At 58.9% G+C, this 26670-nt stretch overlaps 1 protein-coding gene across 10 annotated transcripts in view; it reads right to left on the bottom strand.

Moving 5' to 3' along the window:
* KDM4B (lysine demethylase 4B) overlaps window positions 1-26670 on the bottom strand; it is a 116943-nt gene that overhangs the window by 60498 nt on the left and 29775 nt on the right. For 7 of the 10 annotated variants that reach the window (XR_011257218.1, XM_069591415.1, XM_069591416.1 and 4 more), the window contains 4 exons: window positions 21167-21332; window positions 17828-18003; window positions 16912-17026; window positions 12951-13144 (listed from right to left, as the gene is read on the bottom strand). Coding sequence is in view for 6 of the 10 variants with exons in the window: in XM_069591415.1 (XP_069447516.1) it covers window positions 12951-13144; window positions 16912-17026; window positions 17828-18003; window positions 21167-21307 (626 nt within the window). In the remaining 4 variants the exon portion in view is untranslated. Of the gene's footprint in view, window positions 1-9566; window positions 13145-16911; window positions 17027-17827; window positions 18004-21166; window positions 21333-26670 lie in introns of those variants that run through there. The other 3 variants (XR_011257219.1, XR_011257221.1, XR_011257220.1) reach the window with 2 other exon arrangements.

Consider the following 26670-nt stretch of genomic DNA (forward strand, 5'->3'; position numbering starts at 1 on the left):
CCCCAACCTTGTCCTTCAGTAAAGGAGGCAATAACGGATGTGATCACAACAACAGTGACTCCAGAGCGCACACAAGGCAGGCTAGTTTGTCAGGTACAAGCGGGCGGCCTCATTATGATGGTTCAAACGTGAAAGGCACGTTACTAGCAGTCACACTGACAGGAGGGCTAAAGGGGGACAAGCGACCGCCCAGCACCAGGCAGGAGAAATGAGAGACACGAGAGAGGCAGACAGGCTTGCTCACCCCTGAAACACGAGGGAGCGGGTCTGAAGGCTGGGTGGACGGACAGCCCTGGGAACACCGGGATGCCCGGGCTCCCCTGCCTTCCTGGGAGGGCACGGCCGAAGAGCTGCCACCAACCCCATCTGCCTGGGCAGGTGGGAGAGCTCCTGCTGGCATGGGGAGCAGGGACTGAGCCCTTTCTAAACACTGAGGAGAGCAGGGAAGTGCGCCTCCAGGTCAGACTCCAGCCCAGGTTGGGGGGGTGGGTAGGGTGGGGGTCCCCACCAAGGGACGCCCCCCTCCCCTACTGGAGCACCACTGTGCAGAGCCGTAGGCAGGGCGGCATGGCTTCCTGAGAGTGACTGAAACTGCCTGACAGCGAAGGAAAGGACGGAGGGCCTGCTTCTATCAGGAGCTCCCATCTCGGGCTCCGAGGCGCAGCCTGCACGAGGAGGCCGCCCCCCTCATCTGTCCCGGAACTGGGGCCCTTTATGTGACAGATACAGACACTTGCTGGGGAGATAGGATCAGCCAAGGACCTAGGAGGATTGTCCCCAGGATAGAACCTCACTGAGCTGCGGGCGGTTTTATCTTTAATGGATCGTTTCACGGGACAATAGACGATGGAATCTGGTGTCTCACGCCAGCAGTGTCAGTGATTTCAAATAGTGACATTTTCATTGAGAGGAGCATGAGATAAACAGAGTCCTGGGAGCATCTGCTCTGAGAAAATGCGGAGCCTCAGGTGGGGACGCCAGCCCGGGGGACACTCTGCAGGCGGAGGGGCCACCCAGGCCTCTCAGGAAGTGGGTGGACGGCGTCCTGGCCTGCACACTCGCCCCGTGAGCGGCCAGGGAACCTGGGGGTGGGTCAGCACCTCAGTGACCCCCAGCCCCAGGGCCCGGTTCACAAGAAACGGTCACCACTTTTATTAAGGAGCAGGCTTTACAAGGCAAGTGTTAAAGGCAACTAAACGCTGAATTGGAGGCATCTGATCTCCAGCCCTAGTCTATTTCAGGTCCTTGAATTATTTTTGTTATACAACAGGACCAAAAAATGCCAAGTCACATGTGAGCTGGGTTTCAACGTTGCTTTTGAAGCTGTGGGGGCCCTTCTCAGGTAAGGTTTTAAAGGCGAGCCGATCAGTACAGCCTCAGGTCAGAGTGGAAAGAGGGCCTCGTGCTGCCAGTGACGGGGGGTCAATTTGTGGGGACGCAGTGCCAGTGAGCATCCAATCCCACCGGAAAAGCCACCGCCATCTCCCCCTTGAACTGGCCTCAACTGCTGATTATAAAACCAGGAGGCAGCCTGCCAGTGTGCTGAGGCCCATGGCCTCCGCTCCAGTGGGGGACAACCCTCCCTCCTCGATTTATTTCTGCAGAAACACACAGAAGGTATGAACAGGAAAGAACAGAGGGAGGTCCACAGAGAGCAGGAGCATCTGCAGGGCAGGACTTGGACATCACAGGCCAGGCCAGGGTGTGGGGGGAGCTGGGGGAGCTGGAGAGGGTGCCCAGGGGTCCAGGTCTGTCCTCGGGCTGCGAGAGCCAGGGCGGCCTCGAAGTGGAGCGGCTCCAGCCTGTTCACGTGTGGGGACCCTGGTGCTTCGGGAGAGTTAGAGCACACAGGCCGAGAGGAGCCGGAGAGAGAGCACCTGCAGCGCGTCTCACGCCCGCCCCGTGAGCCTGCCGGCCACGCAGCCCTGCTTCCACCTCCTGCTGCTGTGCCCACGTGAGGGGAAACTCGTCCTCAGCCAGGTTCTGGAGCAAAGCTGACGAAGACGCCCTCAGCTCAGATTTGCAGGGATCTCCCTTCCAGGGAGCTGAAAGCGGCCAACAGCAGAGAAGTTTGCCATGGAAACGAGACCCAGAACACAGAGCCGGATCTACAGGACGGGTAGGAGGGTAAGCGACTCCTGGGGCCAAGACCATGGAGGTTTGAACCAACCTCTAATCCAAACACTGCTGGTGGGGGCATCTCAGGATGGACAGATGCCCAGCGACGACATTTCTCTAGAACCAACGGTTTCTTTAAGCGACTAGCCTGGTGCCCCAGCCTGGAGTTCTGGGTCGGGGGGTTGGCCCCTGCTACCCTAAAGCAAAAAACATAGCGATCACTCAAACAGCCTGAGCCAGCACAGCCTTGGCCGTTCCAACCCCAAAGTGCCCACTCTGAACAAAAGACTCCAAAATGAAGGACCATCTGCTCCTGCCAGACCAAGCGTGAGGGCTGTGCGACGGGCCAGCCACGCCTGCAGCCATGAGTAACAGACAGGAGATGGCTGTGCCCACAGAGGCAGGCCGGCCTGCCCAGGCAGCAAGGGCTGACCCCAACCTGCCAGACCAACCCCCACGGTCTCCCTTCCACAGCTAGCGTCCCCCTGGCCGGAGGGCTCTTTCTGGAATCATGGGGTAACTCCCTACTCAGGGCCCTCCCGTCTCTCTGCTCCTGGTCTGCCTGCCCGCCCTCCATCAGGGCCCTTCCATGGGCTTCCCAGTGGCCTCTCCTCCCACAAGCCTCAGCCCAGCAGCCTCCCTGCCTCCATCCATCTCAGTGGTCCCAGCTGCTGCCTGCCTCCTGCCTGGCCCTCTATGCCCCACTGGGGCTGGGCGTGGGGGACAGCGGGGCTACACACACAAGCTCCTGCCCTGACAGATGGCATCTGCCCTGGTGTGGTTCACGGTCGGCCCAGAGTGAGCACCTCGTCAGGGCCTGAGCTGACCCATCTCCTCTATAACCTCAAAACCACCTCATCCAGCACCCACAGGCGGCAAGGCTATGGCTCACCTGCCCTCTTCCCTCCCTGCACTCCCAACACACGGTCAGACCATGACTCCTGGCTCCAGTGCTGGAAGGTGTGGCCCCATGACCCAGCACTGGCCAAGGAGACGTGGGCAGAAGCCAGGTACTGACTCCCTAGCCCGCCCATCACAGTTCCAGGAACACACCTCCCTCCGCCCCACAGGAATGTCTCTGCCCAGGGTGACCTCAGAAGCCATGTGTTTAAGGTGGCAGAGCCTCTGCTGGCCTGGGCCCCAGAGCCCCGCAGCCTCTCCATCTCTCACAAGGATCCACAGGCTTTGACTTCAGCTCAGCAGGCCTGATTCAGAGATGTCTGGGGGACTCTGTAAGAAAAGGATCCACACCTCGGAGTTCGAGCCCCCTCTGCCAACTGGGACACAGCCTGTCCCCATGGGAGCACCTGCCTGGTTTGCAGGACGATGCTTCAAGGGGCAGGGCGGAGCAGTGGTTAGGAATGTGGGCTCACCCCACAGCCTGGCCCCGGCCCCAGCCCCCCACTCCCCAGCCACGGTCTCAGCAATCTGGTCCTGTCTGTGAAGGAGCTGCGGGCAAGACAACGTGGCTACTGCTGCTGCTATTTCTTGTCATGTCACGTTGTCACGTACAGTGACTGACTTCTTCACGAGCAGCAGGTAAAAGGTAATACGCAGTGTGGCCAGGCCCCAAACTGGAAGCAACAACCCGAACGTCCACACACAAGGGGACAGACACACAGATGGAGGCGCGGCCACGTGACAGGAAATGCTGCAGCCGTGAAGATGGGTAGCGCCACCACGTGTGGCAGGGCACACCCTCACAGACCCAGAGCAGAGACGTGAGACAAATCAGCCCAGGATTTGGGGTTTCAAACCCGGCCAGCACGCAGCCGTGTCCCCCAGGGACTCAGACACACGTGGAAAACAGCCCAGAGAAGCAGTGACAGGAAGACCACCAGAATCGGGAGGGTGATCTCAGCTCTGTGGGCCAGGGACAGGGAATGAGGCAGTTCCTTTTCCAACATCGTCCTTCCTGGGGGCTTACACAGAGGTGACGGGGAGCCATCTGATAAACTGCATGTAATTATCTTCCCTTGGACAAGTACGCATTCCATATGATTTTCTGTTCTGTGTTAAGTCTCACGATAAAAACATCCACCGAGAAGGGAGCGCACCATGACAGGCACCGTTCTCGGGTGCCCCTGCGCTCGGTCATTCCGACACCCTTCTCAGTGCTGCTGGAGGGGACTTGGCTGTTACAACTGAGGCCCCAAATCAGCAGATCCTAAAATAGGGAGGTGAACCTCCTAGGTGGGCCTGACCTAATCAGCTGAGCCCTGGAAAGGCGCTGGGCCCACCCTAAGTCAGAAGGTCCAAGTGTGAGAGGACCCCCAGTGCCAAGTGGACCTTCTCCAGAGCCCCAGGTAGGGGCCTGGCCCACCACCACTCGACTCTGCCTCAGGCCCTGAACTAAGGCCCCAGCAGGCCTGCTCCTGGGTGCCGTGAGATGTCCATCTGTGGGATCAGCTATGGAGCAGTGGGGAACAGAGACCGCCCAGCGCGAGGGAGGCGGAAGACAGAGATGAAAGACGTCCAACGGAAGGACGCCTGATCGGCCACAACTGTCCAATCTGGGTGTCAGACACTAGGCTGTTCTGCTCACTATTCTTTTCTTTTCTGAAATTTGAGGCACTGAAGGGAAAAAAAAGTATATTCCAAAGGGAGGCCATATGGGAACGGGGTGGCGTGACTCTACAGTGGAGGCACCTGACCAGCACGACCTCAGCCCGGGGACCCAGGTCAACACCAACAGGCAGGAGTCATGCTGAGGACAGGCACCCCAAGATGAAGGATGATTCGGCCCCTCACCTGTGTCCTCTCCCCACATCCTGTGCCCCAGTGTCACTGTGAGAAAACACCAGACAAACTCCCACGGAGGGAAGCTCTATGAAATCTCTGACCCCAGTCCTCCTCAAAATCATAAGGGCATCAACAACAAGGAAAGTGTGGGAATCCTTCCCCACTGTTGGTGGAATGTTCATCCACTGTGAAGAACAGCATAAGGGTTCTCCCAAAAAACTACAATGAGTTACCACATGACCCAGCAACCCCACTCCTGGGCATACATATCCAAAGAAAACTGTAATTCGAAAAGATACATGCATCCCAGTGATCACTGCAGCACTATTTACAATAGCCAGGACACGCAAACAACCTAACTGTCCATCCACAGATGAGTGGGTAAAGAAGATGTGGTTTATGTATTCAATGGGATATTACTCAGCCAGTAAAAAGAATGAAATAATGCCATTTGCAGCAACATGGATGGCCCTACAGAGGATCGTACTACATGGAGTAAATCAAACAGAAGGACAAATACCATACGATGGCACTTGAATAAAATCTAAAATATGAGAAAATGAAATTATCTATGAAAAATAAACAGACGCACAGAGAGAGAACAGACTTACGGATGCCAAGGGGAGACGGGTCGAGTGGGAGTTTGGGATGAGCAGACGCAAATTATTTTAGGATGGACAGACAACAAGGCCCCACTGTAGAGCACACGGAGCTATACTCAAGACCTTACGGTAAGCCACAGTGGAAAGGAACATGAAAAGCGTGTGTGTGTACGTATATATACAAACATATAACTAAATCCCTTTGTTGTACGTACTTCCATAAAATAAATTTCTAAAAAATAAAAAAGAGCAAGGAAACTCTGAGGACTATCACAGCCCAGAGGGTCCTGAGGAGACAGAACGTCTGAGCGTCACGGGGGTCCTGGGACAGAAGAGGACGCCAGGGAGACACGAGGCAAGCTGGATGAAGCAGGACCCCAGTCAACAAGAATCTCTCCATAAGGTTCATGAACTGCAACAAATGCTCCAGCCACATCTGAACTAAGGAGGAGCTGGGTGGTGGGTGCACAGGACTCTGCGCTAGCTTCTCAGTTTTCTGCAAATCTAAAACAGTTCTAAAAAACAAACTCTTGTAAAAAGAGAGGGAGGGAGTAGGCCACCAAGACAGTGGGTAAACAGACAAGCTCGTGGCAAACACGGAAAGAACAGGGAAAATGGTCTCTCAGTGGATCGCAAACCACCTGTGCAGGGCACCCTGCGTCACGAGCCCTCCCAGCCCTGCCCACCAAGAAGCCAATTGGGCCGGAGTGCCTCCTGGCTGCCCAGGCTCACCACGAGGCATCAGACCACCAGGAACCTCAGCGGATCACCCCCCTCAGCCTCACTGGCTGTGGAGTAGAGCATATGGTGAGATCCTCCTCCGCAGAAGGCTGACCTAGCTCTGCCTAGTGTGAAGTGAAACCGCTTTGCATCGCCGAACGAACACCAACTGTGCCTGTACCCCCAGCACTGCGAGATCCCAGGAAGCAGCCTCCGGACTGGATCCCACTGCCAAGCGGGCAGTAGGCGGGCGCAGGCCCCCAGGGGTGCCCTGGGATCTCCCGGGTGCCCAATCCACCTGAGGTGCCTGCAGCATGGGTTGTCAACTGACAAAACTGTCCAGCTCTGCAGGAGCAGCACCAGGCTTCCACGGGGTCAGTGCAAGCGAGGCTGGCGAGAAGCAGTCCGATAACTAGGCTGATCTGTGATTCAAACCATGCTGAGCCACGCCACACAAAACCCTCTGAAGTTGCTGGCTGTCTCACCCGCCAGCATACGTAGCGATGCCATCCTACCCTCGCAGCCTGATGACACTCGATGCCCTGGTTTGAGACTGGGAGGTCTCTCCAACTCCAGGAGTTAGTTTCCGAATGCCAAGGCCAGCTTTTGGTTTTAGAGTTCTGACACAACCCTGACAAGCAGAAAGGTGGGGTTGGTGGCATCAGGGAAGACAGCATGGTCCGGACAAGAAGGGGCCTAGGGCTTTATGCGGGGAGGAGAAGAGGTCCCAGAGGGAAGGGGAGTAACACAGCTGTGCTTCCCATATGCCCCAGGGGCTCAGCCCTCCTGGGCTCCTGTTAAACTGCTTCTCCCAGCCCTGTGCCAGCATCCTGTGCCTTTAGGAGGTCGCATGGGATCTCTCTGCTTGGCTCCATCCAGCATCAGAATTCCCAGTTCTGCCACCGGGGACAACAAAGCCAAGGCCCTCACAGTGGGCTCAGCACTGTGGTAAAGCAGCGCCACCTGCAGGCGGAGTGGGAGCCTGCAGCCTGTGGTCAGGGAGGAGGAGGGGGTGGGGGGTGGGGGGTGGGGAGGAGCTGGTCCCCTGGGACAGTAGGCACAGCTGGGCACTGGGCAGCTGCTGCCTGGGCTGGGCCTGCAAGGGGGTCCCCAGGGGCCAGCAGGGCACTCATCAAGGGGGAGGGGAGCAGCCCAGCAGCCCCCGCCCCCAAATAGCAACAGACTTGAGCCTAACTCACAGCCTTTTCCCCAAGCTGCAGCCAAAGGGCAGGGAACACCAGTTGGCGTCCTCCCTGGGCCCCAAGGCAGGGAGCACACACCTTCAAATGTGCCTGTGCACACACGAGCACACTCATGCCCATGCACATGCACACACATGCACACTCACACACACACACGCACACCTCCAGAGTACCAAGTGCAGACTCAGCCAATTGCCTGCTTGGCGTTACATTTCCCAGCAGCAAAAGAAAGCCTGCCTGATCCCTCTCCTACAGAACTCCCCTGAGCAAAGATGCCAAAGAAAAACTGCAGGTGCCAAGCAGTCAAAAGGAGAAATTCTCACCACGCCTAGAGCAGCGCTCAGGCTCCTTAAAAGGTCAGGGAGAGGGCCAGGCTCTCCACTCCCAGGCTCTCCCGCCTGCACCCTCTTCCACCGACTGCCTGCGGCAATCCGCCCGTTATACCCCAGGACTGAGCACCTAAGAGCCTCTCCTCCGTGCCCTGACTCGGGCGAGCCTGATGCCCCAGCAACCACAAGCAGCTGGGGAAGCCGGGGGAAACCAACCGCAGAGTCCAAAGTCACGGCCAGGACAATCCCCACAGGGAACACAGCTGGTCCCGCCGCCCAGTCCCCCGACCGCTACGTATGGATATACAGCCCTATGTCCAGGCAGCAAGCATAGGCAGGTGTGCCACACACTCACCTGTGGTCTCTGGCAGCGTGCTGCCCAGGGAGCCCGGGAAGACACATGGACCCTGGGATGCTGACCCAGCACCACCTGCACCCAGGCCCAGCCCAACAGGAGGGGTCCCCGAATCACACAGAACTACAACGGCTGCCTCCCGCCACCCACGACCTCCTGGCCTCACTGCCCGAGGTCCAGGCTGTGGGAAGGCCAGGTCTATTTTAAATCTTGTCTATAAAGGGATCTGGAGCCTCAGACCTGCAGGTATCCTTAGCCTTGCTGCCTGAGTGCGGCACAGCGCCGGCCTCGCAAAGTAAATTCCACGACTTTATCGACACCAGGCTGTTCGCATCACGCTGACACTCAAGTCACACTGCCAAAGTAACAACAGGCTCAGAAAGGCTCAGGAAGACAACCTGAGTAAGTCAACACTTAAAGAAGAGTGCTGCCACCGTAACACTGAAATAGTTGCAATTAAGCTCCTGCAGACACAAGAGCGTGGTGTGATCAGGGAGACAGATGTGGGCGCGCGATCCACTGGGGAACACTCAGGGCCCAGGGGAAGGGTGGGGAGCAGGGCACCGCCCTCCCAGGATCCTGGGTGGCTCCTGAATCCCCAGCCCAGGGACAAGAGAACACCTCGGCAGCCCCTGCCACCCTGCCCCCAGGGTGATGTCTGCATTGGCCCAGGAGGGAATGTGGCCTCCACACGCCATGAATCTCCATGCCCATGGTGCTCCCAGCTCTCCTGGTAGTCAGAGCCCTCCCCCTCCCATGTAAGGCTGCTGGGGATGGGGACGCAGGGGGCACCGAAGGCCCTGACTCCATGGGGTCCATGTCTGGCAGGGAAAGACTGACACCTGCATCACACACAGCCTGCACGTGACCACTGAAGGACGAGCATGGGGTGCCGTGCCAGCATCTGGGGTCCCCACCCTGTCCAGCTGAACTAGCCACACTGGCAGCATGAGGGACCCCACGTGCACTCCCACCCCCTCTGAACCAGAAGCCAAGATTCATGTCCAGTGCCTTCCAGAATGTTCTTCCTTCAGGGAACCAGCGCTGTGGTCAGCACACCCCTCTGGCTGCTTCTTAGCACTCAGGAATCGGGCTGGAGGGGGCAGGTGGCGGGGGGAACAGCAGGGGCCACCCCAAGCAAACCAGGGGTGCAGCACAGGGCGCAAGGTGCTGGGGGCCGTCCCGGGGGACAGGGAGTGTGCAGAGCCAGACACCACCCTGCCCCGTCACCCAGGGCTGCTGGCCCTCGTGTCCCCAGCATCCCCTCTCTCAGGGACCTCCCTGGAACCCAGTCCCACTGCTTTCCAATCGCCCTGGACCCCAGTGTGCCTGCGCACTCTTCTTGCGGGGGGCCCTCGCTGCTCTTCCCCAGCCTCATGTCCCAGAGAACACACAGGGCCCCAGTCTCCAGGGGTCACCCCATCTCCAGGCAGGCCTGTGTCTGAAAGCTCCACCTCCCATTCCGAGCACATGCCAGGACCTAGCAGCGGCGGCTTGCTTTTTCTTCTTTCTTTTTTATAAGGAAGAGGTGGGTTTTCTCCTCTTAGGACCCCCTGATGAGAGATGCCAACCAAACCCAGGGCTGAGCAGAGCTGAGCGGTCCCACTGCCAGGAGGCAGACTCTCCTCCTGCCATTGTTCCCAGGAGGCTGTGGGGGCGACAGATCGCTGCCCCTACCAGGCAAAGAGTCTAGGAAGAAAGTGGGAGATTTCCACCACTGCGCCTGGAGCCATGGCCAGGAGAGAAGGGTGAGAGTGCCATCTAGTGGTCATTGGGGAGCAGTGTCGGGGCAGGACTGAACAGTTCAGTTCAGTTGCTCAGTAATGTCTGACTCTTTGCAACTACATGGACTACAGCACGCCAGGCCTCCCTGTCCATCGCTGACTCCCAGAGTTCACTCAAACTCACGTCCATCGAGTCGATGATGCCATCCAACCATCTCATCCTCTGTCATCCCCTTCTTCTCCTGCCTTCAATCTTTCCCAGAATCAGGGTCTTTTCCAATGAGTCATTTCTTTGCGTTAGGTGGCCAAAGTATTGGAGCTTCAGCTTCAGTCCTTTCAATGAATATTTAGTACTGATTTCCTTTAGGATGGACTGGTTGGATTTCCTTGCAATCCAAGGGACCGTCCAACCTCACAGTTCAAAAGCATTAATTCTTCGGCACTCAGCTTTCTTTACAGTCCAACTCTCACATCCATACATGACTACTGGAAAAAACCATAGCTTTGAGTAGATGGACCTTTGTGGCAAAGTAATGTCTCTGCTTTTTAATAAGCTGTCTAGGTTGGTCATAACTTTTCTTCCAAGGAGCAAGCGTCTTTTAATTTCATTTAATTAAAAAGACTGGACACAGCCACTCAAGAGACCCTGGTGGCTGTTCTTCCTCCACCGACCAGGCCAGGGAGCTAGGCCCAGCAGCACACACACAATATACACACACACAGGCACCTGATACACACACACTCACACACATTTACACTACATATATAGATACCTGACAAGCATATACACTCATATACACACACTCATATATACACACTCATATATATACTCATATACACTAACACACTCATTTGTATATACACAAACACAAATACACACACAAATACATACAAATGTATTCACATATACACAGACACACACTCACATGCACACATGCAGCCCCAGACTGGGTATCTGTCCGCACTCTGCCCACCAGGCCCATGGGGAGCGCACTGCCTGCGGGAAACGGCGCCAGAACCCTCCTCACCCCCCAGATGTTGGCCTGGGCAGAACAAGGGCCCCTCCTACCAGGCAGTCCCAGCCCAGTGTTGCTGTGCGGGGAGCTGTGCTGTCGGGGGGCCTTGGGGGCAGCTCTGGGCAGCACCCAGACTGGGCAGCACTCAGACCAGGAAGCCCCTCTGCTCTGTGCAGAGGGCCACACCACAGGCGCGAGACTCAGGCCACCATCACCAACCCCACCAACTTCTCTCCAAATCTCTCCCAAAGATGAATACCCCCAGGGCCTAGAGGTTTTGATGATCGTGGGCTCATGGGAAGCCACAGAAAGGCACACAAGAAGAGGCACAGGGTGAAGACAGGAAGCCTGTGGGAGGGCAACAAGAGCCCAGCAACCCACGATACTGCACAGCTGCCAGACCAGAGCGCCTGCGGCCAGCAGAGAGACGGCCCCACAGACCGCCGTGGCCCAGTCCTACGATCTGACGACCTGTCACCTCACAGCAGGGGGGATTCTGCAGGAGGCGTTAAGCAGAGGCCCCTGAGATGGGGACGAGCCTGCATCCCTAGGCCCCTGAGATGGGGACGAGCCTGCATCCCTAGGCCCCTGAGATGGGGACGAGCCTGCATCCCTAGGCCCCTGAGATGGGGACGAGCCTGCATCCCTAGGCCCCTGAGATGGGGACGAGCCTGCATCCCTAGGCCCCTGAGATGGGGACGAGCCTGCATCCCTAGGCCCCTGAGATGGGGACGAGCCTGCATCCCTAGGCCCCTGAGATGGGGACGAGCCTGCATCCCTAGGCCCCTGAGATGGGGACGAGCCTGCATCCCTAGGACCCTGAGATGGGGACGAGCCTGCATCCCTAGGGCCCCAGTGTCATCACAGCGTCCTTGTAAGCGGGGGGCGGGGGGGTCAGAGGCAGAGAGAGACAGGAGATGCTGAGCTTCTGGCTGTGAGGATCCAGGGAGGGGCCGTAAGCCAGGGATGTGGTGCCTCTAGAAGCTGGAAAAGGCAGGAGCTGGTGCTCCCTGGAGCCTCCAGAGGGACCAGCCCTGCCCGTGCCTGGATTAAGCCTCATGAGGTCCAGGTCAGCCTCCTGGCTCCAGGACTCTCAGAGAATGAATATGCAGGGAGGTAAAGCCACCAGACCTGTAATCCTTTGTCACAGCAGCCCTGGGAAACCACACGTCCCCAGCCTCCCCTGCCCGACTAAGCGGGAACCATGGCCAGACTGGGGTGGGTGGGGGCTTCGCCCTGTCCACGGCAGGGGCAAGGAGAGGTGGTCGCAAGCCAGCAGCCAACAGGGGAGCCTGGCTTCTGGGCCCTCTGCCCAGAGGGCCTGTTCCCCGCCCCTCAGCAAATGGCCCAGGATGTCCCCATGACTTAGGGGCAGAGGGTAACCTTCCTCTCAGAGCTCAGCTCTCTGCTGGGATAAGGCAGGGCACCTGGGCCAGGGCCCGCCTGGGACCCTGCTGCCCCGCAACAGAGGCAAGCACAGCTCTCCAGCTGAGCTCCTGAGTGTCTCCCTCTGCTCCCCAGCTCCCGTCCCCTTCTGAGCTGCAACAACTACTGTGACAACAGAACCAGCCTCCTAACGGCTGGGGAGAGGCAGGGGGCCCCAGCGGCCCCAGCTCAGGAGTCTCTGCTGGAGACGCAGGAGCACCGACAGCCGCTCGCCATCCCACCAGCAGAAGCCGTGTCAGGGGAGCGCTCAGCTCGAGCTACCAGACCACCGCACGGGACAGCCGGCCGCGCCTGCGGGGCCCGACGCTCTCAGACTGCCTTTCAGGGGCCTACATGCCCGCGTCCACATTATAAACAGCAGGTGGAGCCCGCCCCTCAGAAATCAGGAGGGGCAACACCAACCCCACTCCAACCTGGAGGTCAAGAGGGAGGTACAGGGAGGCTGACACCGCGGTTCCTCGAGCCCCAAGACAACAGCCTCACATAACCCCACGAGGTACTATCGGAAGCCTGGCCACGGGCACATTCAGTGTGAGGCTCTCCAGCTGAAACCACAAGCTCTGGGGATCTGAAGCTTGTTTCTGGGGGGCTTGCGTGGCCTTGTCTAGAGGGGCCTGGGCTGGCAGAGCCCTACCCAGCACTGCAGCCATATCCCCCAACCTGTAGAGCCCCTCGCATCTCCCTGCCTGCCCTCACCAGGACTTGGGCTCCCCGAAGTGCAGGTAGTTGATGCTGTACAGGTCCATGTCCTCCGTGTGCCAGGCGAAGGTGGTCTTCCACATGCCGAAGTACAGGTAGGGAGTGTTAACACCCTCGATGATGGTGCCACACTCACGCTCCACCATGTCCAGGATGGTCCGCAGGTTCCCGATGTTCCACTGGGCCACGTCCTGCAGGGCGAGCACACGGTCAGCCCACTGGCCACCCTGGGTACCCAGCTCCCCTGACCCCCGCCCCCAGATGCCAGCAGTGAGACACCTACATCATTCCCTCTGAGCCCCCCTGCAGCAACATGACCCCCACACAGGGACCAAGAGGCAGCAACCAGCCGCACACCCACCCACCTCACAGCCTCGCTCAGGCTGGTGTCTAAAACCCACCCTGGGCCGCGCCCAGCCCCCACCCTGGGCCAGATGGTCAGATGCAGCTTCCCCCAATCCTGCACTGAGCTGTGCGTGGTTGTGCGGGAATCACGGGCAGTGAAGGCCACGCTGCAGAGGCCATGGCCAGTGAGGAATAACTGACATGCCTTGAGCTCACTGACACAGAGGGAGGAAAGACACATCAAACGGGACCTCACAGTCAAGAGCCAGACAGGCCTTCCTGCACCTTCCCACCGCAAGGCGAGGACGGTGCTCAGAGCCAGGCAAACGCGGGAGGATCCCCGCCAACCAGGTTCATCTATTCCTAATGCCGCAAGCAAACAAGCCCAGTCTTGTCATGAGAGCTCATAAAACACGCTTCCATCGACTCCCAGTCCCTGGGGAAGCCTCAGGGAGATGCTGAGATGCTGAGCACATGGCGGTGTTCCTTCATACCCCAGATCCAACCCTGCCTCATGCCGCATCCACGTTCCAGGCCCTGACTTCACAGGGCCAGTGGTAGGTCTCTACAAGGTGAGCTGTGGCTGGAGCCCAGGATGCAGGGGAAGGCCAGGATCAGACCCCCACCATAAGCATGAGAAGCCTGGCGTCACTTCCAGTAGAAGCTGCCTGACGTTAGGGGGCACCTCCCCAAAGCCCTGTGCATTCACCCTGCCGTCAGGCCTACACATCCACCATGTAACTCCAAAAAACACCGAATTATACACTTTAAATAGGGCTTTTCAGGTGGCTCAGTGGTAAAGAATCTGCCTGCCAATGTATGAGATGCCTGTTTGATCCCTGGGTCAGGCAGATCCCCTGGAGAAGGAAAGAGCAACCCACTCCAGTATTCTTGCCTGGAGAATCCCATGGACAGAGGAGCCTGGCAGCCTATACGGTCCATGGGGTCGCAAAGAGTCGGACACAACCGGGCAACTAAACAGTATCAAACATGTTTTAAACGAGTGGTTTGTATGGTATGTGAATTATATCTTAATAATGTTTTAAAAAGCAATGACTCAAATACTCAACAAATAAACAAAGCAACCCAACTGGCACTAACTTTCCAAAACTCTATGTGGAAAATGACGGGTCGTTTGACCAACAGGCGTACAACTCCACACGCACCCTGTACTCAAGCACACGAACTTCCATTCTTCTGCCCCATCAGACTACTGGGGTCAAATTCCCCTGCAAGAAGTCACGATCCATAAACTGAGCAGCAGAGCGGCCAGCTGGGGCCAGGCTGTTCGGGCAGGCAGGGAGGCAAACACTGACCCCCCACCACCACGCCCACACGGAGGCCCACCCATGGCCAAATCAGGACGGCAGCTGGCTGGAGGCGCAGAACAGAGGCAGCTGGGGCCGCCAGCCAGCCGGCCTGGATTTTAACACCAGCTTGGGACTGGACACGGAGCGGGATGCAGCAAGGTTCCGGCCATGGAGCCGAGACGTCCCCACTCAGAGCTGGGGAAGCTCCTGTAGGGACTAAGCGTCCGAAGGGAAAGGGTGCTAGTTAGAGAACAGGGGCTCTGTCCCACCCAGGGAAATAGCCCTCTTTGTGTTTAGAGACCAGACGCAGCCCTGGGGATGCCCACCGCAGGGCTCTGCCAGAGCTGCTCCCAGGAGAAGGCATGAAAACAATGAAACCAGAGAGAGGTGGGGGAGCCCAGCCCTGATTCTGGCCTCTAGGGAGGGCAACTCAGGGCCTCAGTGGCCTGATGTGGGAAATGGGGGCCTGGAGGTGAAGCCCCTCTCCCTGGGTCTGGAGGCCCTTGAGGTAAGCAGAGAAGCAGGGGGAGCAATGAATGGACCCCAAGGAGCACCAGGAAGTGCAAGGCACACGGCCCCACTAGCCCCCCATCAATCTGACACTGGAACCTCTGCACTGGCCCAAGGGCAAGCTGACTGGTGGTACAAAAACACACCGGTGTAACTGCAAAACTCGACGTCCCGGTGTTCAGAGGTGTGCAGCCAGGAGACGGGGCGAGGTGCTTGGGAGGTGCACAGGGCAGGGACATGCTGGGGGCAGGGGCATGGCGCAGGGGCAGTCACGGGCCCAGGCAGCAGCGCATGCGACAGGGCATCTGTGCCGTGCCCTCCAAGTAGGCACTGCCCTGCTCCCAGGGGCTGCGTGCTGGTCCAGAGGAGGGCTGGGTTTGCAGGTCACCTGACTCTGGGGTCAAGGCCAAGCGGACGAGCTCAGGGTCTGGGATACCCCCAGTGAAGGGCTCCTTGCGCTCGCGGTGCCCCACTTTACTGATGGGGAAACCAAGGCCCAGAAAGGAGGAGGCAGGGGTCGGGGGCAAACTCGGTACTGGACCCAGGATGAGGGTATCTCTCTGGGTTCTAGCGGACATGGGTGAGCTCACTTGAAGAAGCCTGACCCGCGACTCCCAGGCAACAAACTAATGCCCTTGGCGCCTTGTACCACAAGGCAAACCCGCTAGCAGAAGAGGGAAGACGCTGCAGGTCAGACGGGCTCTGTGAAGCTGAAACACCAGCAGCGACTCAGCTCGGGACCCAAGCAAGGTCACGTTTCCCATGCTTCTTGGGAAACACGAGCCGCTGGTTCTAACATGCTCCTCCCCTGGGCGCCCGGGACGGTCCTGACCCTTCTCTCAGGAGGGGCTTTATTCCCACCCTTACCTCCCAGCCTGAGACCAGGTGGCGCCCACAGCCGCCCTCAGGGGAGCAGGGCTGAGTGGACAAGAGTGTTCTCAGCAGACAACCTTCAGAGCGACAGAGTGGGGGGCACGCAGAGGGCAGAGGGGGAGTGGAGAGGCCTGGATCCTACCAATGCAGAACACCTACGAGAGAGCCAGGCTTCGGAACCCTGAAATGAACCCCATTAGGTCCATCCCAGGGTTATCCGAGGTCCCATAAATATTTATAAACCATCCCCCCAAATATTCGAGGTCCCATAAATATTTACAAACCATCCCCCCAAAACATGGTCCCACTCTGCTGGACAACAGCACTGCCCGAGGCCTTGGCATCAAGCCTCAGGCAGGGGAGTGGTCTGGTCTCACCCCTTGGACAGGCCTCGGGCAGCAAGGCCCAAAGGCAGCACAGGGACGGGCCGGGATGCAGCCAGGGGCAGCTCGGCTGGCTGGGAACTCAGCTCCCAGGTCTCTAGGAAGATGCGGTGATAGAAACTCGAGCAGAAAAGCATTCAAATGGGAACTGACAGAGGCCCTGGGAGGCCAAGACTGGGAACCCTGGCAGGCTGCAGGCTGCGGGGTTGCCAGAGTTAGACACGACTGAGACGAAACAGCAACTGGGACAAGGGACGGAATGTAGCTGTTGTCTTTTTAAAACTGCCCGTGGTCAGGCTGCAGGTCAGCGGCCCAGCATGCCATCCGGGCAGGGCTACACTCTGACCTGGCAGGAAAGAGTCTACAGACCTCCAGCCTTCTTCTCTCATCCTGAGCTCGGCACCCACCTGTAAGTAGAGCCCCAGCAGAAGCGCAACGGAGCGCCCTGCATCATCCCTGCCCTGACCTTCCGGGGGAAGCCCACTGGCCCCTTCGCCCTCACTGTCCATCCAGACGCCGGGTGGCCTCAGTACTTACGTCATCGTACAAGGAGCCGCTGATGTCAGCCCCGTAGATGGGTGACACAAATGTCAGGTTCTTCCAGTACTTGCGCTCCAGGTCGTCGAAGTCCTGGTGCCGGGGCGTGCAGTACCTGGGGACAGACCGGGTATTGGGGCTCAGGGCATCTGCTGGGTGAACCAAGGGAGGAGCTCTGCTCAAGCGCAGGCCACCCAGGAGCGGGCCCAGCCCCGGAGCACGAGGACGAGGTGTGACGACCATCGGGGCGGTGGGTGGACGGGCGGGCAGTCCAGCCTGGAACAGTGCCCAGCGGTCCTGTCTCACCAGCTCTCGGGGCCCAGGACCCCCACATCAGACCACAGGCCAGGGGCATGGGAGCTGGAGGAGGGACCTGGTCTCTGACGGTTCTTGAAGATATAGACAGTACCAATGACGGGCCGGGCACCATGGGGTGGGGGCAGACAACGCCTGCCTCACAGGATGCCTGTTTGAAAGCAAACAAGCAAGCACACTGCGAGCAATGCACCAACGGGTTCAGCGAGCCAGGGAGGCTGAGAGCCCCACAGAGAGGGAGAGTGTCCACGGGCTGCTGGAGTGTGTGCCCATGTGGGCCCTGCTGAACCAGGAGCTCGGAGAGACCCTGCCAGGGGGCCTCCCTCTGAGGAAGTGCCGCAGAGCTGAGACATCCCAGGAGGGGCAGGGAGGCACTCCAGGGCCGGGGGACATGGGCGGGCCCTCAAAGGCTAGCCTTCTGCAGTCAGTGCTGAGGGCCACTCAGCGTGCACAGCGTGGCCCTGGCTCAGGTGAGGGGCTGGATTTCGCCCCGTAAGAACCTGGGGGCTGAGAGTCTCGGGTGCTGGGCCCACCCAGGGCCCCCAGGCAGGCTCTGTGGGCACGGTCCGCCCGCCGCCTCCCGCCGCCCCAGCCTGCGTACTTCTCGCTGTTGGCCAGGCGCCGGTACTCGCCGACCGTCATGGCCTTCTTCTGGATGTTGTACTGTGTGAAGAGGCCCGACTGGCCCGTCACCACCTGCTGGATGGGCGCCGGGATGACCACGTCGTCGATGTCGTCGTACGTCTGCCGCGGCTTCCACTCCTTTGGGGGGATGATCTGTAAGACCAGCAGAGTGGTCAGCGGCCCCTCCCTGGGCTCAGCTGCTCGGGACCAGGTGCCAGATGGAGAGAGACCAAGGGACTGGGCACCCCCATCCACATCACCGACCTCCCGGGAGCCCCAGGGCCAGGCCAACCTGGGCATCACCAGCTTGGGCAGTGGGCAGACTGCGCAGCTGCCTAGGATCTGTGTGATCACACAGTGAGCAGCTGTGGGCAGGGTGGGCTGTGGGTGCTGCCTGGCACAGTATACACTCGCTGCATCCGGGGGCTCCACTCTCATACCCTCTGGCCACCGCGTGCCCAGCTCAGGACTCCCATGGATGAGGCCCCAGAGCAGAGATGCGGATGCTGCAGTGAACACCCATCCCAGGAGCCCCACTTCCGGGACACCTCCTGGGAAGAGACCACACAGCCCAGGGAACAGGGACACGGGCTGAATGGCCAAGCCGGGAGCAGTGGGCAGCTGGGGTGCACGTGGAGGGGACCCTGTGAGATGCAAGGGAGGGGCCAGCCTCTGCTCCTGGGAACCAGTGGAACCCCAAGCCGGCCTGAAGGTGGCGGGCCTGGTGTTCAGAGGAGCCAGGCAGGGATGCACTAAGGACCCCAACCACCCTTAATCCCAGCCCTAGGACCCCAGGCCATTCCCCCTCCTGACTCCTCATCCCTCGGCCCTTCTCCAGCAGCCTGAGGAAAGGACCCCAGCTGGGCAGTGGCCCAGAGCACAAGAACAGCTGAGGAATATGGCTGGTCATCCGGAAAGTCCCACACATACCCAGAGTCCCCCACCCTCCAGAGCTCCAGCCCTCCACTCACACTGAGTGCTCACCCCACCCCCACCCAGCTGCCCTGAGCCCAACAGAGCTTTTGTTGGTGTTGCAGGGCAGTCATCAAACGTATCTTTGATGGAAAAGGAAACCCCAACACCACACACACACCCCGACCCCAGAAGGGCAGTCACGGCCGGGGTGACTAGAGTGAAGGGGACCTGGTGTCTGCAGAGCTCGCTCAGGCCAGCAAGACACCCAGCCCCTTCTCCAAGGAGACTGGCAGGGCTGAGGGCTGCGCGGGGAAGAAGTGATACGCGGTATGCGGGGGGGTGAGAAGAGGGACGTGGCAGGGTGCCTCCCTGGACCCGTCTGTCCCTGGAGAGGCATCAGCACGCCGTCCCTGAAGACGGGGGCAGGGCGGGTGCGCGTGCAAGCGTGTGCGTCGGCGTGACTCTCCTCATAGCATCTCTTGGTGACAGCGGGGGAGTTCTCCCAGCAGCCACGCCTGCCCCCACCTGGCCCTTCCAGAGAGGCCTGCCCGCCCATAGCAAACACGGCACAGAAAACACCGCTTAAGAGGAGTGGAAAGGAACCTTCAAGCAAAGGGCAGAGAGAAGATGTGCCTGAAGACATCTGACGCACAAAAATATCCAGGCTGAGTGGTTTCCCTTTGATTCAAGTAAGCTGGCAAAAAATGGGTCCAGCAGCTTGAAGAGCTTAGAACAGAGATGCAGAGCCCAGAGGATACAGGCTGGCGAGGTCTGTGCCGAGACTCGGTCACAGCACACAAGTCTGCACCCCGAGTGGCCCTGCGACAGAAAATACTGGAAACACCCAGAAGTGGGAGCCGGAGGTGACAGCAGAGGACAGAGAGGAGAGGCTGGGGGGAGCGCCAGGTGCTGCCGGCAGAACATTCCATGATGTTAACAAGATTCCTGGCAGAAAGCACGACTGGGATCCAAAAACAGAACTGGCGCCGCATCCCAGCAGACGCAGAACGAGGTCAGGGACAGAAGACGTGCCAGATAAAGGGAGGCCTCAGGAGTCCCCCTCCACCCCAGACAGATGGGGCACCTGGGGGAAAGGGGCCCGACAACTGCCACCAGCCAATCTCTCGGCCCCAAACACAGGCTCTGAACCTACAAGAACCAGGCAGGGGGCTTCCAGAGCCAGGGGCCTTGATGAAAATGCTCTGCTGAGTCTGTGCGATGGGGGTTGGGAGCAGGGGGTGTGCCAGGAAGAGAGATCGGAGGGAGGAGGCCCCGCAGGCCCACGGCACTCCTCTCACTCTCCACGCAGCTGAGACAAAAAGCATGGGTGTGACACGGCCACCAAAGCCAGCCGAGGATGGGGGAGGCCAGCACACCTGCCCCTCACGGCAGACACTGCCTGGGGGACAGACCCCAGGGCCTGCGGCCCAGGACCACCCACCACCTGCTTCTGTCCAGCCAGCAAGCTGATGTCATGTTTTGTTTTTTTTTTTTTTTCATTTTTAAACAGTTAGGGGAAAACGACAAGACTTATTTCAGAATGGGTGAAAATTCTAGAAACCTTCACTTTGATGTCTATACATCAGGTTTTATGGGCACACGGCCAGGCCTGTGGGGATGCGAATCAACCACAGCTGCAGAGCTGAGAGGTGGTGACAGACAGTCCGGCTCAAGAATGTGAAAATATTTCCTATCTGGCCTTTGCAGAAAAGGCTGGGCGACCCCCAGCATCACTAACAGAGGACTGGGTGTGAGACGCAATGGCAGGCATATGGGAAGCAACTCAAAGAACCCCAAACAGGCTCCCAGATTAATCTCCCAGATTACGTGCTGGGCAGAACCACACATACACAGGCTCACGTGCACACGAAGGAGCTCTCCGAGACCTATCCGCTGCGCAGGAGGGTGTGGGCAGCCAGCTCTGGCACGTGCGCATGCTCACACCGTGTGGGAAAGGCACGGGAAGAGAAGCAGGAACCGGTGCCCTGCTGCTCCAGGCAGGCGGGCTGGGGTCAGGGGGGCGCTCGCTCTCCCTGGACCCCATCACAATGTTTGAACTTGCCCGTGTATATGACAGTCTCCAAAAAAATGTGTTTAAGGAGGAATATTAAGGCAGAAAGTCAGCCCTCTTCAGCATCAAGTCTGCGAAGCCCCAGGGAGGTGAGGTGGCTGCAGGTCCCATCATGACGCGCTGAGTCCCACCCTGTGTCCACGCCCTCGGGGATCCTGGTGCCCAAAACAGTGCTGGGCTTGGGGAAAGAACGTACAGGTGTCCTTAATAAATAAGGGGCTCAAGGAGCGGATTAATGGGTGCCTCATGGGCCCCAAGTCCCGGGGCGGGGGTGGGGTGGGTACAGGGCAGCAGCCATGGAAAATGGCTACAGGGCCAGGGGTCACTCACCTTGGCCAGGCCCGCCCGGTGGGCCCCCTGGGACTCAATGTAGGCCACATATTTGTTGAAGTCCTTGAACTCCTCCATGGTTGGGCGGAACGTCATGATCTTACAGCTTGGGTTCTGGGCCCCATGATCCTCAGACCCCATGGCTGCGGCGGGGGGATGGCCACACCTGTGAAGAGACAGAGGACGTCAGCACCACCATTGCCAGCCGGCCCCCTGGCCCCCACAAGGGCCCAAAGCACCCTACCCAAGGACAGAGGCTGTGCAGCTGAATGGGGCCCAGGGGAGCCAGGGCTGCTTCATCTCCCACACAAAAGACCAAATGACTTCAATTAATTACAAAGAGAGATGACTCGTCCTAAGAGCCCCTGCGATGCTGGAGGCCTGAGCCCCCATTTCAAACAAGGGGCCCTGGAAATAAAAATCTTTTCATATCAGGGCCATGTCCAGATTCACTGACATTGATCATGGAGCTGGAATCCAGGGGCAGCGGCATGGGGCAGACTGGAAAAGGGAGTAAGGTCATATGTGTGTGTGTTTCCTGAATAGGGAAGCCCTCCTCAGGCAGGGCCACCATGGGCAAGGAGGCAAGCAGGCAAGCAGCGCCTGGGTCCCTCAAGCAATGGGCCAGCTGCTGTCAGGGAGCCCAGGCCCCAGCGACCCATGCAAGCGACCCACAGGCTGCACAAGGCAGGACCCGAAACCAGGAGAGCAGAGCCCCATCACCCCGGGCTACAGCCAAGCCTGGACCACGTGGCATAGAGGGGGAGAGTCAGTGGGGTGGGAGGACCTCCTCCAGGTGACAAGGCTGCAGGCTAGAGAGGCCCATCCTGTTTTGAGAGTCACAGGGACCAGCAGGGAGGCTGTGGCCCATTCTAGTCAGGGAGACACTTGAGGGATACACAAAGGGGGAGGGTCCCTGTTGGCAGATTAAATTCTCCAAAGAAGAGAAAACCAGACTCGCTCCAGGATGTGGACAAGGTAGGAACCCCAGTGCACGCACACCCAGAACTCAGAGGAAAACTCACCAAGCCCACACTCCCACAAAGTGAGCAGGGGCGGCGGGGGTGGGGTGAGAAGGGCAGGACTCCTGCCTGTCTGGAAAGTGGCAGGCGGTGTCCATTCACCAAGTCACAGCCACCAGCTCTCCAAATACACTCCCCACAGTGGGCACTAGAGGGCACCACAGGCCCAGGAACAGCCGCCAAGCCAGGCAGCTCCTTGGAACCAGGCTGGGCCCTGGGCCACCCCATGCTACACTTGGGCGTACAGGGCAGGGGCGGGGGCGGCAGGCAAGGCCCCGCTGTGACGGTCACACTCACGGCTGGCAGAACTGGTACAGGCTCTGGGGGTCCTGGCACACACAGGGTCACCACTGTATCACCAAGCGGGGAGCCCACCCTTCCTCAGGGACTGCCCCCCATCCCTGCCCCACATTGTTGGTGGGAGATGAGCCCAAGCAGGACACCTGTCTCCCCTCAAGACCAGCCTGTCCTGCGCAGGGTGGGGTGGCCCCAGGGTCCTGCCCACCCAAGCGCCCTCCACTTTCCCATCGAGGGGCGGGGATGCGAGCAGGTGGAGCTTCCTACAGCTGCACCCAGCAAGAGCCCCGGCTTCTCCACCCGCCACCACCATGTAGGTTCAGCTCAGCAGGGAGGCGAGTGTGAGGTTTTTCCTCTTATTCGTGCCCTTTGCAATGAAGCTTTCAGTAAGTAAATATGAAAAAGAAAATTAAAACAGTTTATAATCCCAATACTCCATAACCCGTGGCACGTTTCTTTAAAGGAGGGCAAATGAAAATCAAACACGTGCTTACTTAAAAAGATAACAAAAGGAATCTGACTGAAATCCAGCCCTGGGCCAACCTTCTGGGAACACAGGGGGACCGAGGACCCCCCATGAGGGAACTCACAGAACAGTCCAGAAAGACGGACACACTCTTGACCAGACCATGCCGTGGCAAGACAAGCGGGGTTCTAACGACTCAGTCGTGAACAGACAAGCAGCACAATTAAACAGTGGGCAAAGGACTCGAACAGACATTTTTCCAAAGAGACACAGATGGCCAATAAGCGCATGGAAAGATGCTCAAGGCGGTCAGCCACCAGGGAAAAGCAAATGGAAACCACAGAGAGATACACCTTGCCCTCAGCAGCCAGAGTGAGAAAGCAGGTAATGACAAGGGCAGGCGAGGAGGCGCAGAAACAGGAAGCCCGACTCCCAGCTGGCCTGCCGCTGGGGAAAACAGCCCGGCAGTTCCCCGAAGTTAAATGTGGCACTGACCGCACAGTCAGCAATCCTACCACTAAGTACCCACCCAAGAAACATCTGTCCACACAAAAACTTATACACAGATGTCCACAGCAGCATGACTCACAGCAGCCAAAAGTTGGAAGCACCTCGAGTGTCCATCAGCAAATGAAGGTACACAAACCAAGCCCCTCCACTCAGCGGCACGTCGGGAGCGTGGCTCAGCCACGGAATGAAAGGAAGCCCTGACACCTGCCACAGTGGGATGGAGCAGACCCAGAAGGGCCCCAGAGGCCAAGGTCGGGTTTCTGTAGGGAGCGATGGAAATGTTCCCCAGTCAACTGTGGCGACGGCTGCAGGACTCTGAACACACACGTCAAAATTATATATTTTAAATGGAGGAACTGGCTGGTGGGTGGAGTCAATCTCAATAAAGCTGCTGCTGCTGCTAAGTCTCGTCAGTTGTGTCCAACTCTGTGCAACCCCATAGACGGCAGCCCACCAGGCTCCGCTGTCCCTGGGATTCTCCAGGCAAGAACACGAGTGGGTTGCCATTTCCCTCTCCAATGCATGAAAGGGAAAAGTGAAAGTGAAGTCGCTCAGTTCCCCCAGGCCCCCTGCACCCCACCGCCTGGGACAGAGGAGCAGGACCACACGGGACGGGCATTTCCCGGCCGTCCTGGGCGGCTCCTCCTCACCAAGGCACAGCTGACGACAGAGGGCACTGAGTCAGGCTGACGGGATCCCCCACTCTCTAGGTCCCAGTGAGTCCAGCCCAGAGGGGCCCTCCTGCACTGGTACCTCCCCCAGTGGCCTTCAAACTTGGGGACTCGTGGGCTGGGCCATGGGGGTACTCTGGCTGCCCCCCACGAAGGTTGCCACCCGACTTGTGCTGCACTGCGGTGACCAGGTAGGGTTCTTTCCCGCCCCTCCCAGGAGCAGAAGGCTCTCTGGATCTGGACCCTGGCCTGGGATAAGCACCCCCAGGAGCCCGGGACAGTGGAGTATGCTGAGCCTGAGTGCCTCAGGAAGGAGAGGGTGGGTAAGAAACACCCCAAGGGGTGGGCCTCCTACAGCCAAGCACACTCTGTCCATCTGAGACCCAGGATTCAGACAAGAGGTGACTGGCAGGGACGCCGCCTCCCCAGGAGACAGTCTCGTCTTTCTGACCCAGTGGGCCCTGGACTAAAGGTTTCTGAAGCTAATGGCAGATGTTGTCCAGGAACTGGACGTTGGGAACCTGCAACTCTGGGGTTTGACAAGAATACAGTGTGTGGGAAGGTATGTCCTCTGGAGAAAACGGAACCTCACAACACAGCTAAACCTTGAGGAGTGCTCTGTCTTTGAAAAGGATTCCGGGGCTCTCCGAGTACAATATGCCCCCACCCCAGAGGTGTCTCTCCCCCAGATCTCTCCCCCGGCCCCTCCCTCTACCTGCTCCACCTGCTCCACCTGCTGCCACGAAAAGCCCAGCCTCCCTGGGACTCCTGGCCAGCCCTGGGCCTGCCCCCATCTCGGCTCAGCTCCTGCCACCAAAGCACAGTTCCCAACAGGGGACGACAACCAGGGGCCCCTGAGCAGGACTGGGCCCAGGAGGAACGGCTGCCCCTCCAACAAGAGCCAAGACGAAACCCACCACGGAGGCAGGGCGTGATATTCCCAGCCCTGTCCCGACCTCCTCTCCAGCCTACCACATGGGCCTGGCACCCTGTCACGTGCCCCTCGAACCTGCATACAGTTCCCCACTTCCTCCTTCTCTGCGTGGAGCACCGTCTACCACCTGGGTTCCCTGCACACTAGGCGTGCTCCCTGATCACACGGAGCCTGAAGTCCACCCAGGTTCTCTGTGCACCAGGCACTCTCCCTGATCACACAGGGCCTGAAGTCCAGGGGGGCACTCAGGGCCACTACCTGATGCCCTTCCACATCCCCAGCCCACGTCGGAGGAACCTTTGCCCCTCTGCTCCCTGGCCTGTGCAGCTGGACCAGGGGCTCAGGGTGCTGCCTCCACACAGCAGGAACACTAAGACGGGGGATCACAGGCGCCAGGGGCCCCTCAGAGGACGCGAGGACACGGCCTCAACCTGAGTCCGCCCCGTGACACTGGACTGCACCTGCTCCAGGGGTGAGATGGACAAGGCGAGCAGAGCCCCAGAGCAGGACGCTGGGAGGCCACAGCCTGACGGGGCTTGTGTGGGCACAGGGCGGGGGCGGGGCCTGAGGGCCAGGCTGGGTCCCTCCTACCGCTTATCTGAACGACGCCAAGGCTGACAGCCACAGAGGAAGAGCGGCCCACAGCTCTGTGCACATTCCTGCCAGCCACCAGACAAGCTCCACAAACCCAGGGCTCCAACGGCGCAGAGTGCCCTCCGAGGTGAGGGCCAGGAGTCCTGTGCGGATCTCTCATGAGCTGTGTGCCTTCTGGGGGGCTCCTGACTCTCCCAGCTGCTAGAAGCGCCACCTCCCTGGCTCAGGCCCCTCCCTCCATCCTCAGAGCCAGCAGTGCGGCATTTCCCGTCCCTCAGACTCTTTTCTCTGACCTCTGCCTCCATCACCAGTCTCCTTCTCTGAACCCATCTCCTTCTTAGAAGAACTCCTGTGATGCTGTCAGACAGCTCAGATAACCCAGGCTGAGCACCCATCTCCTGATCTGTAACATCGTCCCAGCCACTGAGACCCTCTCGCTAGGTCAGGGAGCATCTTCACAGGTCCCATGATTAGGGCCTGAGCATCCTGGGGGTCACTATTCCATCTCCCTCAAACACCACGAGAAAAATCCATCACATAGGGCTTCCCTGGCAGGTCAGTGGTTAAGACTCTGCCTCATGATGCGGGCAACACGGGTTGGATCCCTGGTCCCGGAAGAGTCCACATGCCTCTGGACAACTAAGCCCCGTGAGACGCAACTACTGAAGTCCACGTGCCCACACTGTGCTCCGCAACGTGAAGCCCACGCTCTGCAGCAGAGAGTACCCCCGACTCACCGCAACTTGAGAAAACCATGCGCTCAGCAACCAAGACCCAGCAGGGCCAAAAATATATTTTTTACAGAGTATTAAAAAAAAAATCCATCACAGAAAGAAAGAAGTAACAGTCACCACGCCCCTGCCACCTGGGACTGCGTCTGTGAGGGGCGGCCTGGAAGGACAAACACCTCTGCCCACTCGCTCAGACAGAAGTTTCTAGAAAACCAGGAAGAGGACCAAGCAATACCCCGTGGTCTGCAATGCCGCCCCCCATCCCCACTGTCCTCCCAC

Source organism: Ovis canadensis, chromosome 5 (genome assembly GCF_042477335.2).
Source record: "Ovis canadensis isolate MfBH-ARS-UI-01 breed Bighorn chromosome 5, ARS-UI_OviCan_v2, whole genome shotgun sequence".
In the NCBI taxonomy this organism is placed as follows: domain Eukaryota; kingdom Metazoa; phylum Chordata; class Mammalia; order Artiodactyla; family Bovidae; genus Ovis; species Ovis canadensis.